Source organism: Lagopus leucura, unplaced genomic scaffold, assembly GCF_019238085.1.
Source record: "Lagopus leucura isolate 7727_CA_CO unplaced genomic scaffold, USGS_WTPT01 Super-Scaffold_100002, whole genome shotgun sequence".
NCBI lineage: Eukaryota > Metazoa > Chordata > Aves > Galliformes > Phasianidae > Lagopus > Lagopus leucura.
Window position 1 is genome coordinate 23,876,751 of NW_024962263.1, and position 17,010 is coordinate 23,893,760.

Sequence of the window (17,010 nt, forward strand, 5' to 3'; positions counted from 1 at the left end):
TGCTGAAGTTTTCCACTTCCTTCTTTTCATGTCTTTGCAATTGAGCACTTTTATGAAGCAATTATTCAGCAAGCTTGTAGTTTCAGTTTAATTCTAAATACACTCAGTGCCCCCAAATGCTTGCTTCTCAGTTAAATTTACAGTTTTCAGATTTAATATTGTAGAAATCTTTGTGTAACCCATTACCTGTAATATCAGCAATATATGCTAAAAAACTTTTTTTGAAGTCCAAAAAATTTTTTTGAAGAAGTCAGCACCTGATTTTGTCAATCATAATTCTTATTCTTTTGTTAAATTAAGGGCCATCTAAAGCTCCATAAATAGCCTTTCTACTGAAACTTCTCTGCATTTTCTCAGTAGCATTGTCACCTGCTGTTCTAAACAGAGGCTTGAGAGGCATAGCAATTTATTTCTATTCATTGTGATTACTGTTATTACATACTTTTTATTCTGTCAGTGCTTAAATACCCAGAAGCGTATGTTTTTGATGTTTGTGATCTTTAATTCTGTAATTATTTATCTTTGACCTTTAAAAATTATTGCTGTTACTACAACTACCAGGAATTCAGTGGAATAACATGTACCAGCCAATGGTGAAAGGAGGATACATGACCTTTGGATGTACCTGCTGGATAATGTTCTTCGACTCCATTTTGTATTCTGTAGGTGGCTGGTATTTCAGCAATATTATTGTAGGTAAGAATTCTTTTGATATTTTTGTAGCGTCTATAGGTGCAATAACTGAATTGAATTGATGGAGATGGCTATCTTCATTGTGCACAACTAAAACAAAACCATGTATTTTTTCCAAGTAAGGCTTTTATGAGCCAAAACAGCCCAATTGCACTTAGGAACTGGTAAGAAAGACTTTTTTCTCAATAAGTATTGAATAGTACTGAAAAAAAAAAAAAAAAAAAAAAAAAAAAAAAAAAAAAAAAAGACTAGATTGTGTAGCCAACTGTGTAATCAGCCTTGTTTATAATTGTGACAAATATAGGATCATGGAGTTATTAAGGTTGGAAAAGACCTTTAAGATGACCTAACCGTCCAGCTACCACCAATATTGCCCACTAAAACGTGTCCCTAACCACTAAGTCTACTTGTTTCTTAAATACCTCCAGGGATGGTGACTCCTCTACCTCCTTGGGCAACCTGTTCTCACCACTCTTTCTGAGAAAAATTTCTTCCTAATAACAACCTGATGATTTGTAGAATCATAGAATTGTTTGAGTTGGAAGGGACCTTAAAGACCATCTAGTTTAAACCTCTCTGCTGTGGAGACAGAGTTGCCACCTACTGTATCAGATTGCTCAGGGTCCTATCCAAACTGGCTTTGAAAGCCATGGAACGTCCACAGCTTTTCTTCTCTAGTCTGAACAACCACAGCTCTCTCAGCATTTCTTCTTAGCAGAGGTATTCCAGCCCTGTAATGCCTTGCTGAATGTTTAAAGTTTCTTTCCTCTGATATGCATGTGTCAGATTTTCTCCTAGATACTCTGTATTTGTTAGGTGAAAAGGAAACATTGATCTTGATAGACAGATGTGTGTGGAATGTACACTCAAATGTTACAAATTTTAACTTAAATCGATACCTGCTATTCAGTATCAATGAAATGCAACTCCAGAGAGTGTGTTACGCAATTGTTATGCTGAACTTGCAAGGACCGGCTAATGTCAAAGCTTGATTTGTGTGAAAGGCCATGCTTTTGACTGTTCTGTTTGAGTAAATAAATGTCTTTTATCTTGTCTAATTTGCTTAAGTTATGCATGTAATGATGAAAAGATAATGATTGGTGCAAGGGATTATCGTAAAACTGTTTACAATAGCAGGCAGTTTGCTGTACTTTCCTTTCTTTCTAAAATATAAGATCAACTGATTGTGTCTACATATTGCAAATCGCCTAATTCTCACTCACCTTAGACCTGGTTTGGAGATGGTGTAATGTGCAGAATTTCTGAGATGTCATAATTTTATGGCAGAATTGGGTATTATGGCCCAAGTGACTTTTTTCCCACTTTGTTGAGATTTGTTAAATTCATCTAAGAGTTACTTAAATGCTATAGCAAGCTCTTTTTAATGATAGAATATTACTAGCCCATATACAAATGCAAAAACAAAACAAAACAAAAACAAACAAACAAAGAATTTTGCAACTCATTCTTTTTTACTATTTCATGTAGGAAAAAATGGACTAAGGAACTGTTGGTACTTTCCTTTTACTGTTTCCTATTGGAAGAACCTATGTGGTTTACAGCAGATGAGAAAACATTATCTGAATTCTAACATGTTTTTCTTCAGTGAAAACTTCAAAGAGAAAGGTTTGTAGTCATGACAGAATTTTAGTAAATACTCTCCTGAATTGTTTATTGATTTTGATCAATGTGCATTTGTATTGCTTGGTTCTATACCTTACACTTTTAGAACTTATACCTTTCTCTTTTCCATTACATACTATATACTATGAACAATATATACTGTTAATTGTGCTATCACATATAATACTTTAATGATTCAATTAAAACCATTAAATACAAATGCTTATGAAAACTCTTCAAGAATATGTAAAATAAGTATCTCTAAGATTCATCTTGTCTCTGTATTGCCTTTTTGTTTCGTTAGGACAACTTGAGGTTCTTTATACCTTTTTATACTGTTACTGAATCTGAAGAGTCTTTTGCTTTATTAATTTTCTTCCTGCAGCAGAATTTTCTTCCACTTCTACTCCTCCCTCCTTACGGAAAGAACATAACTTTCACTTTTTTCCCTTTCTGATTTTCCTCTTCTATTACCACTCCTTTTTCTGTCTGTTTCTTAGCTTTCTTTTTAAGAAGATACTATTGTAATTATATTTTTATTTGCCTTCAAATAATAATAGCATCTTTTAACATCAAAAATAAACATCTCTGTTCTTCTACTTTGTATTGGGTTACTTAAAATTTAGATCTCTTTGACTTTCTCACGTTTCATTTACTATGAGTGAAGGAGTAAGTCACCTTCCCCCTCCTATATTCCCTATTAGAACAGCATGATGAATTGTCATTTTTGTTTCAGAAGTTGCAGTAGCTTGGAAAAGATCCAGTTTATTGTAGTATATATGAAAAAGCTGAATTATTCAACAGTTTTATGTTCTGGTCTTTCCTAAAACAGTGTAAATTTCAGAAAGTCTTGAGATTCTTTCAAGTATTTGTGGATGAACCACTCTGAATTGTGCCAGAATAGCTGCAATTTGGAACAATTTCATTTTATTGAGATATGATAGTCTTTGAAACTTAAAATGAAGACTTTCAGTGTTTACTGTTGGATTTTCCCCACCCACTGTGTAAAGAGGAAAAACTAGTAACTTGTGAAGTTACTAGTATAGAGCTGATCTTTGACTCAAGCCACCCAGGTTATTGCATACAGCTTTGTCAATCTGTTAGTCTCACTTCCACACTCTTATACATGATGCATGCCTGTAACCTAAACTGCCCGTATGTAAATTCTAATGCTGCCATGCATGCAAATAAATGTGCTCCATTTCATGAGAAATGAGCTTTATTGTACTGATAATGGGATAAGTGCGTTCCTGGATAACTAGATTTCAATAGCAAAATGGAAGACAAGCTTCCCATCATTGATTCTGACATTTGTTCCACAGAGCACAGTTAAGAGCCAGTTCAGGGGCAGTGGAAAGTGCCAGAGTGTGGATCTGATTTTAAGAGATGAGCTGACAGAGGACTGGTTGTTGGGTATGCACCTGGAATTTCTTCTTTCAGGATACATCCTAGGGTGATCATTACAATGTTTGCAAATAGTAGGGAACTATTCCTCTGAAGCTTGCCCAAGATGCATTGTCTGAGGCTGAATCTTCACCTAACTCACCTGTTGAGTTCCAGAATGTGCTTGCAAATTTAGAATGCAGTAAAAAGGGTGATGATGTATATGTATACACCTATACTTGACAGATGTAGTCTCCTGACCAAGAAGATGGAGAAGCTGAGTGGAATAGAAAAACCTCAGTAATGTCACAGTAATACCTTGCTAGTAGGTAGCCTCGTGTTTCTGGCAAAAGTTCTGCATGGAGTTATGAATGATTGTGGAAGGAGAAAAAAGCTCTTCATTCACAGTCTATTCAAATCAATTCTTGAAATCGTAAACTCAGTTTATAGATATGAATATCACACAGATATATATACATATGTCATGCATAAATCTTTATTCCCATAATTCTCTTCCAGAACAAGTTCAGTTTCTTTAGACTAATGTTACACTTGGCTTTGTTTAAAAGAAAAATATTACTGTCAGATTCCTCATTTGCAGTTTGTCAGTAAAACATTACATGTTAATAATAGGTGTATGGGGCTTGTGACTGACTGGTTATGTTTGGAAATTAGAGACACTTGTGCCAAACTTTCCTTCTAGTATATGAAGCCAACTTGGGTCATGTAGTCAGTATAATTTGCTGAACCTGGTTATGCCATGGTTAGAACAGTGCCGAGTATCTACCTGAATTATATTTAAATTAATCAAATCATTTCATAGTATCACTGACTTACAGAGGTTGGAAGGGACCCCTGGAGATCATCCAGTCCAACCTCCTTGCTAAGCAGCTTCCCCTCAGTTAAGTTACACAGGAAACTGTCCAGGGGGTTCTCAAATATCTCCAGAGAAGGAGACTTTGCAACTTCTCAGGGTAGATTGTTCCAGGGCAATGTCACTCTCACAGTAAGGAAGTTTTTTCACATGTTCATTTCAAACTTCCTGTCTTCCAGTTTCTGCCCACTGGCTCTTGTTCTGTCACTGGGCACCACTGAAAAGAACCTACCTCCATCATCTTGACTCCCACACATTAGGTATTTATTAGCACTGATAAGATCCCCTCTCAATCTTATCCAGGCTGAATAGACTCAGATCTCTCAGCCTTTCCTCATAACAAAGATGCTTCAGGCCCCTCATCATCCTCGTGGCTCTCCACTGGACTCTCTAGAAGTTCTTTCTCGAGGTGAAGAGCCCAGAAGTGGATACAGTGCTGCTCAAAGAGAGCTGCTTTGCTTTACTGAGTGAGAAAATTAATAGGATTAATTGGCCATGCCTGTTAATGCTATGTTAATGTTATATGCCTGAAACTGATTGACATATGAACAACACAGAAATTTCATATACTTATGAACATAAAGTAATGATTTTTTTTTTTTCTACCAGAAGTAAAATATAATACAGCTTTGTTATGACAAGTTTAGGCATTCACTCAGCCTGGTGTAATTCTGCTAGGCTGCTTCTTAAAACTGCAAATTGGCCAAAATGTTAGCAAATATTAGCTGGTACAGGGTCTCTCATTTCAGTTAAGCTTATGTGAGTTCAGAGCATCTGAACATCTTTCAGGTTTTTGGTAAATGGCAACAAGGTTTTAGTTGTTATTCCCTTTGTATATGTGTTGAGATTTGAAGATCCTCTTGGTCTTCTGCTCTTCCCTTTACAGACTTAGCCCCTCCAGGCTGGAAAGGCACTTGCACAGAAGGAGCCACCATTGGTGTTGTATTGCTGTCTCTCACCAAAGAACACGTGGATAGCCATAAGGCTGCTGTTAAAGACCTCAGCCTCACCTTCCATAAAGGCCAAATAACAGCACTCTTGGGACCTAATGGAGCTGGCAAAACAACAGTTATGTAAGTTTGCCAGTTAATGGTGCTATGCTCCCTTCTGGTCTCTGCTATGCTTTCTTACTTCAAAACATTTGTTATCTCTTTCCTGCATTTATTTTTGTTTATGCTATTTTTAAAATAAATATTATCCTTCAATTTTTAAACTCCTCGTAACATGTGAAATGTGAAGGCAATATGTCTATGACAGAAGCAATGCAATGAATTATGTTCTCTGTGCCACTGACACCATGATGAAATTGGTCACTAGCATGCTTGGGCGTGCTTGGTTGTGGAGATGAGCACCTCTCATGAAAGTGTTCTTTTCTGGCATTCTGCCATTCTGGTACTCCAGTCACACAGAGTATGTGGAGCCTTAAGGGTTTTTATGTCTTGCTTCTAGTTGTTGCAGGAGGCTTCCTGACCAGAGACTGAAATAAAATGAAAAATATCTGAATTAAGAAGTATGTGTATTTCTAATTTTTTGATAATTCTGATCAACTTAAATAAAACCAGTGATGTAGAACAGGGAATCCATTAGAAATTAGTCCTCAATGAGAATATACATGTGGAAAAAAGAAATGATGGACTGTTAAATTTGGCTGGGAAAAGTGACTCTGGAATTGAGGGAGTGAAGGGTTGTTGAGATCTTGAAGGGGAAAAAAAAAAAAGAGCCAAAAGCATTAGCAGTGTTCCTCTAATTGTTAAATTGCACTGATGTTGCTGCACTGATGTTAAGATGTGCCTCAGGAAATCATAGAATCATAGAATGGTTTGGTTTGGAAGGAATCTTTAAGATCATCTAGTTCCAACTCCTATAAGCAGGGATACCTCCCTCTAGACTGGGGTGCTCAAAGCCCCATCCAGCCTGGCCATGAATGCTTTCAGGGAGGGGGCATTCATAACCACCATGGGCAATGCGTTCTTGTGTCTCACCACCCTTCTAGTAAAGATTTTCTTCCTGATATCTAGTCTAAATCTACCCTCTCACAGTTTAAAGCCATTTCCCCTTCTCTTGTCTGTTTGCCCTTATACAAAGTTCCTCCCCAGCTTTCCTTTAGGCCACTGACAGTTACTGAAAGCCTGCTATAATGCTCTTCCCAGAGCCTTCTCTTCTCCAAACTGAAGAGCCTCAGCTCTCTCAATCTGTCCTCATGGGGGAGGTGCTCCAGCCCCCTGAAAATCTTTGTGGCCTTCCTCTGGACCTGCTCCAACAGCTTCGTGTCACTCATGTACTGGGGGCACCAGAACTGGATGGAGTACTCTACGTAGGGTCTCATGAGAGCAGAGTAGGTGGGCAGAATCACCTCCCTTGATCACACTTCTTGTGATGCAACCCAGGATATGGTTGGCCTTCTGGGCTGCAGGTGCACAATGCTGGCTCATGTTGAATCTCTTGAGAGTCAATACTCCCTTTTTGCTCAGGGCTGCTCTCAAGCCGTTCTCCACCCAACCTGTATCTGTGCTTGAGATTGCCCTGACCCACATGCAGGAACTTGCTCTTGGCCTTGTTGAACTTCATGAGGTTGTCATGGGCCCACCTCTCAAGCCTGTCCAGGTTCCTCTGGGATGGCATCCCTTCCCCCTAGTATGTCAACTGCACCACTCAGCTTGGTGTCATCTACCAGCTTGCTGAGGGTGCACTTGATTCCACTGTCCGCGTTACCTACAAAAATGTTCAGTAACACTGGTCCCAGTACTGATTCCTGAAGAATGCCACTTGTGACTGGTCTTCACTTGGGCACTGAGCCGCTGACCACAACTCGGAGTGTGACTGTCCAGCCAATTCCTTATCCAGCAAGGGGTCCATCCATCAAATCCATTTTTCACCAATTTGATGACCAGGATGTCATGTGGGACAGTGCCAAATGCTTTGCACAAGTCCACATAGATGACATCAGTTGCTCTTCTTTTATCCACTTTTACCAACAGTGCTTTACCTCCTTCATAAAAGGCCACCAAGTTTGTGAGGCATGACTTACCCTTGGCAAAGTCATGTTGGTTACCACCAGTCACATCATCTTTATTTCCGTGTGCCTTAGTAGGGCCTTCAGGAAGATCTGCTCCATGATCAGGAACAGAGGTGAGACTTACTGGCCTGTAGTTCCCTGGATCTTCTTTTTTTCTCCTTCTTAAATATGGGAGTTATGTTTCCCCTTTTCCAGTCACTGGAAACTTCACGAGACTGCCATGACCTTTCAAATATGATTGATATTGTCTTGGCAGCTTCATCTACCAGTTCCTTTAGAACCCATGGATGGATCTCACTGAGTCCCATGGACTTGTATCCAAGTGTGAGATATACTTATATGCTGATTTTCTTTCCTTTTCTTGCACCAGATCATTGTTGACTGGTCTGTACCCACCGAGCTCTGGTACCATTCTTATCAATGGAAAGGACATACGAACTGACCTGGCTGCCATCAGGACAGAGCTGGGTGTTTGCCCACAGTATGATGTTCTGTTCAACATGCTAACAGTACGAGAGCATCTGCTCCTTTATGGATCAGTGAAGGCACCTGGCTGGACAAATGAACAGTTGAATCAGCAAGTCAGTGGGTAAGAATTCTTTCCTTTGTTGTCAAGTAAATCAGTCATCTATTGCAAAACACTTAAGCAGAAGTGCTAAAGCAAAATTGGAAAAAGAAGTAACTGGAAACTGCAAGATTGATTTCCATGAGTTTTTCTCACACTTTGCATTCTGAAATTGATTTTCTAGTTTCTAGCCTTTACTTGCATGTATTTGTAGTGAAACTGTCAATGTTTAAAAATCTGGTACCCTGAACTATCAAATGATCATGTTTTGATTGGAGCGGAGATAGTTAGCCTGGTAGCAGCTGTAGTGGTTTCTACCTCATGCTGTCTGCCTTACCTTCTTACTGTTGCTGGATAGGCAGATGGAAGCTAAACTGATGTTTTCACCCTGAGATTTCACTTAAGTATACATTGACTTCATTATTTTTTATTCCTCTTACATTTCTCTGAAAATTAGTAACAAAATGTATACTCTTTTAATAGTGTGCCATTGTAAATATTGCTTACCTTGTGATGCCTGCTAGCCTTTGGGTAGGGCTGGGCATTTCTACATGTCAGTGGAAATGCCACACTGATGGAATTTTTCTTGAGACTACAATTAAGCATATGCAGATTGATTTGAGGCAAAGTGGCTTTCCTTTTTAGTAGCTATTATAAAATCCCGTTAGTTTAAAATTTTGATCTGAAAATCCTCTGGCAAGAGACACTGCAACCTCTCTAGAAACAAAATAAATGATTCTCCAAAATAGCAAGGGAAAACCAAACATAGTGCTTAGTTAAAATTTATACAAATATACAAATTTATTTTATTGTACTTAGTCTGCTGATCTGTAATTTCAGCAGCAGCCTGTCATAGCAATGGCACATAAGCATGCTCAGGTCCCTGCAGGCTTTGTCACTTAGATAAAAAATAATAAGACTATAAATAGCATAAAATATTTCATATGATAATAGGAAAAAAAGAAAAAAAAGTTTTTCATTAAAGAAATAAAAAGAAGGCAGCTTTTAAAGAGATTAACAATCATCAGTTTCCTGGATACATATCTCTAAAGCAACTACAGAAAAAAAAAAAATTAATCTGCATGTTCACCCAAATGATTCAGGAGATTACTTTAGGACCATTAAGCCTTTTATATCTTGTTTGCCAAGCTGAAAGTAACTGAAAGCTTTTTGGTCAATGACCAGACATTCAGTCTGATGAAAAGTAAGTTAGCTGTCTTCAGTGCTGACTTATTGGGTGCATGCCCACACCCTGCTCAACTGCGGAACAGTTGAAGGGCCGCACAGTGTGTGTGTAAGGCACTCCCCAGTCCTTCATACAAGAACCTCTAAGCAGCTTCAAGTAGGTTACCTGATCTTCTACCTGGATATTGTTAATCTGTTTACTTCAAAGAAGCATTTCTTAAATAACAACAACAACAGCAATAATAATAATAAAGCAGTGTTACAAGAAGTAGTGTTACCCTATCGTTTACTTCAAATGTTCAGATGACTGCAGGCGTTTTTAATGTTGATTACAAGTTGCAAAAACTGAAGCACTGTTTGAGTTGTGAAACTAACAATCTTTGCTCACGGTTTAAGGGCCTATAATCTAGAGTTTGCTTAAATCAATAAGCAAACTAGTATATATTCTGTTGAATTTAATTTCAAAATTATTCTTATCCTGCCCTGCACTGTTACAGAATAATTCAGCAGTGACAGGTATTATTGTTCATAGGTAGAAAATAAAGCTCTCTGTTTTCTATTAATTTTTGTCACCAAAATCTAAAATCAGTCAGAGGTATGTTTTGTTACTTTTCCTTCACAATCTTCTTGATCATTCTGTAGTGAATGGATGTGAGATGACCTGAAAGCTTTTCCAAACTTGGTCAAGCATCTATATTCCTTTTTCAGAGCTCTGGAAGATGTGGATTTATCCCAACACCAGTACAAACCTGTTGGAGCCCTTTCTGGGGGAATGAAAAGGAGGCTGTCAATTGCCATTGCCTTTATTGGAAACTCAAGGACTGTTGTTTTAGATGAGCCCACCAGTGGAGTAGATCCATGTTCCCGCCGTAGCATTTGGGATGTTATACTGAAGTGCAAAGCTGGTACGAAGTTTAGATGCATTATTTGTTCCTTATTTTCCATTCTGAAATTCTGTTTCAATAAATTTAAACACGAAAGTTTGAATATTAGTAATGCTATTTGGTAACTAAATACATTAATTTCAGAACTAACATTTAATCAATTCAGGAAACTTTAAAGCAGCCAAGTGAGACAACAAGAATTACCTCTTAACTCACAGAAATATGTCTAATCCGATAGGTTCATTTTAGTTTTGTGGACCTTTCCTAGCATTTCTATTGTCTTTTGTTTGTTTGTTTGCTTCTCAAAGCCTTCTTTTTCCTGGATTTTATTTCCCATTTTGTACGTATCTATATGTATAGTGACGATTTTCTAATGATGATAGACTCATCAGTCAGTCTGCAACATTAACTTTTTAAGTGCCTTGAGGTGAAAAATGGACTGTGGGGAGTCAAACTTTTCAGCAAGTGAACACTCAATTAGCTGTAATAAACCACAGTGAATAATCCAACAGACACTGCTGTTGTGTGGTTTTAAAAAGTTAAGTTCTTATAGAGTGGCTTGAACTTATGTCAAGTCATTACATATAATAAAAGGAAAGATCGCTTAGACCTGAGTCTAGAGTGCCTACTGAATGTAAATCTTGAATAGAGGTTTTGTTTGTGTCTTGGGTTATGTTTTGAAGGGACCTGAAACACATTCTCTCAAGGTTAGAGTATCTTCCCGAAAGGCAGATTTATTTCTGTGGGAGCAAGGATTTGTAGATGTACTAATCTTTCTGACACAGGTTGCACACTGATCTTTACTACTCACCATCTTGATGAGGCAGAGGTGCTCAGTGATCGCATTGCCATTCTGCAACAGGGACAACTGAGGTGCTACGGTTCTCCTTCTTATCTGAGAGAAACATATGGCCAGGGACACAGTCTAACGCTCATAAAAAAGGTATACTGAAAATGTATTGTGCAAAACTTAACAGTGCCTGCCAAGTAATAGTTGGTTATATTCCAAGGTTATTCTAGGCATACTCTTCCCTGCCAGGAAGTAATACATGAGAGAGAGACAGCAAAAAAAGGTTTTAATAATTTTTCTTATTATTTATTATGAGTATTTTACATAGAAGAATACAGGGACATCTCTGAAAATGATGAATTTAAAGATTTAACTGAAATTTCAATGTTCTTTATTCCTGTGAGGTGGTCTTTGTGTCCCAGGTTAGATGATGCAGTTTCGTCAGTGGAGATTTTCATATATGAATTCTACCATCAAGTTCTTTGCTTCTGCTAACTTTTTTTTTTTGTGTGTGTGTGTGTGTGTATGATTGTTTTTTTTTATAGCCCTCTGTGTTTGAAATCCAGGATCCTAAGCATGTTGTCCGGGTCACGTCATTTGTACAGACTCACATTCCAGAAGCTTTCTTGAAAGAGAACAGTGGGACTGAATTAACCTATGGGATTCCGGAAAGGGCAGATAAGACCTCTTTTAACGGTCTTTTCCAGGCTTTAGATCAAAACCTTCACCATTTACATGTGACTGGCTATGGCATTTCTGACACCACCTTGGAAGAGGTATTTCTAGTTTTCTTTGTAATGGCATTCTCATTTTAGAGAATCTTGTGTTTGCTTCTATTTGCCTTTGATTGTATCTGTCATATTTCACAACAGTTTCTTGTGAGAAGCTTGTTTAAAACAAACAAAAAAAAACAAACGGACAAAAAAAAAAAACAACCAAAAATCTATACTTTGTATTTTTGCTGTTACTATTAAAATAAAAGGCCAGTCCAGAACAATGACTTTCGCCAAGAATCTGATGTGAATCCCAAGGAACTGTATAAATCATAAAAAGTTTTCTCTGCATTTAACAAAGGAAAATTTGTGTCTGACTTGATCAAAACTGCTATTGTTGTTCCTAGATGTCTGGCATCTGAATAAACTTTGAGCATGTAAGATTGAAAGTTTGGTTCAGATAGCACTGTGGAGAGGAAAAAGAAATACTTTACAGAAAATACTTTTTGAATTGCAAAGATCTAAATCTTAGGACTTCGCATAATATTGCAGGAAATCTCTAAGGAATATTGTGTGTGTACTGAGGAGAGAGAGAGAGAGAGAGAGAGAGAGATGAGCACTTATGTATACATGCATTTATATGCATATATATATATATATATATATATATATGCACACATATGCACACACTAAACAGAGCAGAGAAGGGGACTCTGCATGCTACTTCATCACTTTGGAATTTAGCTGTGTAACTAGTCATACCAGTGAGAAATTGTGTTCCTTGGATTGTTTCTACCTGGACTATAACTTCTAAACATCAAGATTATAGATCATTTTGAAAATAACACCTTTTTTCTACTTCAGGTGATGATGGGAGACTAATGTCAGTTTTTATGATACAAAGACTACACTACTTTTATTTGATGGTGCAATTCATTCAGCATCACTTTGTGAAACCGATTTCTCCTATGACTACCTTTAATGACTACCTATACCTGTAAAGACAGACAGTGTTGGACAGTATTTCTAACAGAAAAGTGAAAGATACGTTCGTTAAAAACCCCACTCCAATAACAATTTATGAAATACAGATGCCTATGAAGTGTTATCTTTTAATATACAGCAGTAAACTGTATAGAAGTGTCTCATTTCCCTCTGTTTCATGGAAATGTATAAGATGTTATGTAGTGTTGTAGTCAGCTAGAACACGAAGTCCCCCACGTAAAATACTTTTCACAGTTTTATGAAGATGAGGCTTCTGAAGGCCTGTCAGATGCAGTTATGCATTGTATTTTTACTGTGTGTGATATTCGTATGGGAATTAATGGCGTTAGATGTTTGAAAGTGTCAACAGTTCTGAATTTGATGTTAGTAGTTTAGAATCACTGCTCATACACAATCTATGGGGAAAAAAAATAAAGAGAATCTTATTATTGTAAGTAAAATCTCAAATGTCGATTGTTTAAGAAATTAATTGAACAGATTCACCACCAAGTGGAGCTGTTGTACCCTGAAGTGATCCATTGGAATATCTCTTTAGGACTGTGTTCATATACTACAGACTTTTTAGCAGGCTTTATAAGTGTAAACATTTTGTTTTTAAACTGCAGTTCAGAAAACACTATGACAACACATGTATGTTTTATTTTGAAGTGAAGCTCTATATAACTAAGATATTTTATAAAGAGAAATAAAGAGCATCCTTGTTGATTCTCTCACATATGAACGCAGTAGGTTAGCTGAAGTGGCAATGGACGAGGGGGAAAAAAAGAAATATAATACAGGTTTATAAAGCGAAGTCTGTCCCTTCTATGTGTAATTCTATGAGGTGAGTCAAAAACTATTGGAAAACCCTGTAATTTGCTTTCAAATTATATGGGGTGATTAACATGCTGTAAGTAAGAATATTGACTGCCAGCATTTATAGATTTTAAGGCAATGCGTATACTGACAAACTTTTTTGGTACATCCCTGTGTCCCTTTGGGGCATCCTAAGACTTTGCAGAATTTGTAAAGGTGAAGATGTCTCTGGAAGAATTGGAGACTTCTTTAGTTGTGCTTCATCTGCTATTCAGTTGTGAGCTTTCTTCTGCTTGTTTTCTTAGGGAGGGTTAAAATAAAAAGCTTTAAAGATGGTATTTGATATTGGTGTATCATTCTTCAGCTTGAAGACTTAATGCATTAATTTAGGATGATTTCTGCCATCTCTGTATCTCATCATTAGTTGCTACAACCTCCATACTCCATTTTCTTATCAAAAGCCTCTTTGCACTGGCAACTAAATGGATAGCACATAATAGTGCTATTTAGTCTATTCAAACAATTCAATCTGAAAACAAAGCACTCTGACTTTAAAGGAACAAATGTGTTACAGTCTTTATTTTACCCTTTGTTTTCGTTCTCTCATTCACTCACCATTATTCTTCTTAATGTGAGGGATACTTCCTCTTGCTAAAATCTTAGACTTCAAGGGAAACCTATTTGCCATTCGTTCTTCAAAAGAATTTTGAATTTCTAACAAAATAAGTTTCTGACACGTTCAAATCTCTCTAATATTATATTTGTTTCATTTTTTATTTAAAATCTTTTCCAACTCTTTTTGTGTACTTCATAATGTTTATAATCCAAAGATAGGAGAGAAAAGAGGGGGATAGAAGACGGGATACAGGGGGTGCATACTTGAACTATGTATATGCTGAATGCTCTCTGGAGGATGATGATTAACTTGCCAGCAATTCTGAGTTTTCAAAACTAACTCCTTTCTTGATTAGCATTGAGGAGAGTACTAAATCACTGAAACTTTACAAAATAAGATGTGTCAAAATATCTCTTATTGGAATTTCTTTAAATTCACTTTAAATTGAAATAATCAATTGCCTCAAAACTTTCCCAAGAAAGGCCTTGACCTATTTTGGCCTTGAAACAGTATTCAGTTCAGTTTAGTGTGCTCTAACATCTAATAAGAACACAGTTATGTTAATCTATTTCATTGTGGTATTGCCACCTGTTTAGATCTTTTTCCTAGAGGGCAACACATCTTCTACACATGTTCACAACCTGGTGGTTTGAAAGAAGCTGCCTGACTGGTAGCTGCTACTTGCCTCTAATGCTATCCTCCTAAACAGCCAGCATTATCTCTATCCCTAGGAATGGCAGAGATGGTCCTACAGAATCAGGCATGCAGCCAGTTCTCAGGGCCAAGCACTGGAAGTGAGCCAGGCTACTCCTCTCTTATTTTAAAGGAGGAAATTTTATTTCCTGGAAAGCACAAGGTTTTCTGTTGCTCTGAGCTGTCAAATGGCTATCTTCGTCTGTGTATACAAGTTTCACAATCAGGAGTGTTCCTGTTTGGCAGGTGGCTGAGATCAGTGGCCAGACATTGACTCAGGCCACGTTCACCCATAATGAATATCTGTAGGACTGCTTCTGCATCATTCCAGTTAGGGAAACATTGTAGCTCCAGAAGGCTATATTATTCATGAGCCTGGAAGAAAATATGAATATAATGTGAATAGAAAACATAGCGAAAGGAAAATTGGAATTTATTTAAGGTTAGTGTGGATTACAACTGCAGATTAGAAACTTCCAAGGGATACTGGGTACCATTGGTACTGCTCAGGAACTGAGTTGGATGTTAGGGGGAAGTTCTTTACTAGGAGAGTGGTTAGGCCCTGGAATGGGCTGCCCAGGGAGGTTGTGGATGCCCCGTCCTTGGACGTGTTTAAGGCCAGGTTGGACGGGGTCCTGGGCAACCTGATCTGAATGTGTATGTTTGGTGGCCCTGCTAGGCAGGGGGGTTGGAACTACATGATCCTTGGGGTCCCTTCCAACCCGGGTGATTCTGTGATTCTGTGATCTGTGAAGAAAATTAAGCTGAGCTGAATTTTACAAAATGTAATCATTCCTCACATGAAAAATGAGTATTTTCTAAGAAGGAGATTTTCAGGTTTGGGTATTTGAATGTTATCTGTGGTGGTTCCAGTATAGAACAATGTGTATGTAGTATTGTTCTCTGCTCAAAGATGTGTTCATAGGAGTCTGTATAAAGTATTGGGAAGATGTTAAATGCAACTTCCACGTGATCTTAATCTTGTGTGCTTTTTATTTTTTTCCAAGAACTTTCTTCTGTCTTCTGTTATTACTTTTCCTTTTACCCTCACAAATTTGAGCACGCTTTTCCAAGCGTTTTTTTGTAAATAAACTGTAAACAGCAATTAACATTTCCCACTCAAAAATAGCTAAGATACGCACAGGATTTGTAGAATAAAAGAGCAAAAAAACAATGCTAAAATATCAGAGTATAGCATATGTGTCAGCAAAATGCTGTGGGCTGTTTTTTTGTTTGTTTGTTTGTTTGTTTGTTTGTTTTTTTGAGTGTATGGTAAAATGTGATCTTTAAGTGATGTGTGATTACAGACAAACTTTTTCTTCTTTACCCCTGGGAGAAATTTTGATGCTGATCTGACTATGTGCAAGTGACAACCTGTAGATTATTTATTGTCCTAGCCATAGGGCAGTAGCTCTTTGTGGTTTTAGTCTGTACAGTTTGCTTTGGTTTGCTTGATGGATTTGGTGTGCAGATGAGCTGCCTGCAAGCAGGCCCAAAGCAGCAAATTAGAATATGGCTTTGGGCAGCCAGGATCTCCCTGCAGGGTCTAACAGAGAAATGTCAGGAGGTATTTAATTTCTTCTATGCCTGCAATTGCTAGTGGCCAGAAACATTCCCTGAAACTTGACAGGTAACAAATGCAATCAATAATGACAATTAAATGGCAATTACATTGACCACGATAAGCTTAGTTTATAGCAGTCAGCATATATAAACTCAGCAAATCAAGAAATATATTTCCACAACAATGAAATGCTTCAAATTTTTTGTGGGTTGTGTTTTTTTTTTTTTTGTTTTTTTTTCCTATAGCACAAATTCCTTAGAAACGTGGAATTTTTTTTTTGTTGTTTGTTACAGCTGGTATTGAGTTTTTTTGCAGAAAGAAGCAAACAGCTTCTTAATCATTTTGGAAAGTTTTAGCGTAGTTATAATTGGTATCTTGCAGTTCAACTCAAACAGAGCAGAGAAGGATTTCATCAAGAGAAAGTAAATCTTGGTTGTAATTTTGCTGTTTAATTAGAGATGCTAACAGTAGCTGTATTTTCTGTTATTTATTTATTTATTTAATCTGGATTTCCCAGGTCACTGTTTCAATTGCAGTTCAGATTAGGATATTTTTCATTTTATTTTTCATTTGAGTTTACAAAAAGTGGGCTGAGTATTAATAACTAAGTT

At 37.2% G+C, this 17,010-nt stretch overlaps 1 protein-coding gene across 1 annotated transcript in view; it reads left to right on the plus strand.

The window, feature by feature from the left end:
- Nucleotides 1-17,010, plus strand: part of ABCA13 (ATP binding cassette subfamily A member 13) — a 169,136-nt gene that overhangs the window by 71,619 nt on the left and 80,507 nt on the right. The window contains 7 exon segments of the mRNA XM_042868886.1: nucleotides 562-696; nucleotides 2,182-2,343; nucleotides 5,484-5,646; nucleotides 7,960-8,178; nucleotides 10,048-10,244; nucleotides 11,009-11,166; nucleotides 11,559-11,789. Coding sequence (XP_042724820.1) covers nucleotides 562-696; nucleotides 2,182-2,343; nucleotides 5,484-5,646; nucleotides 7,960-8,178; nucleotides 10,048-10,244; nucleotides 11,009-11,166; nucleotides 11,559-11,789 — 1,265 coding nt within the window.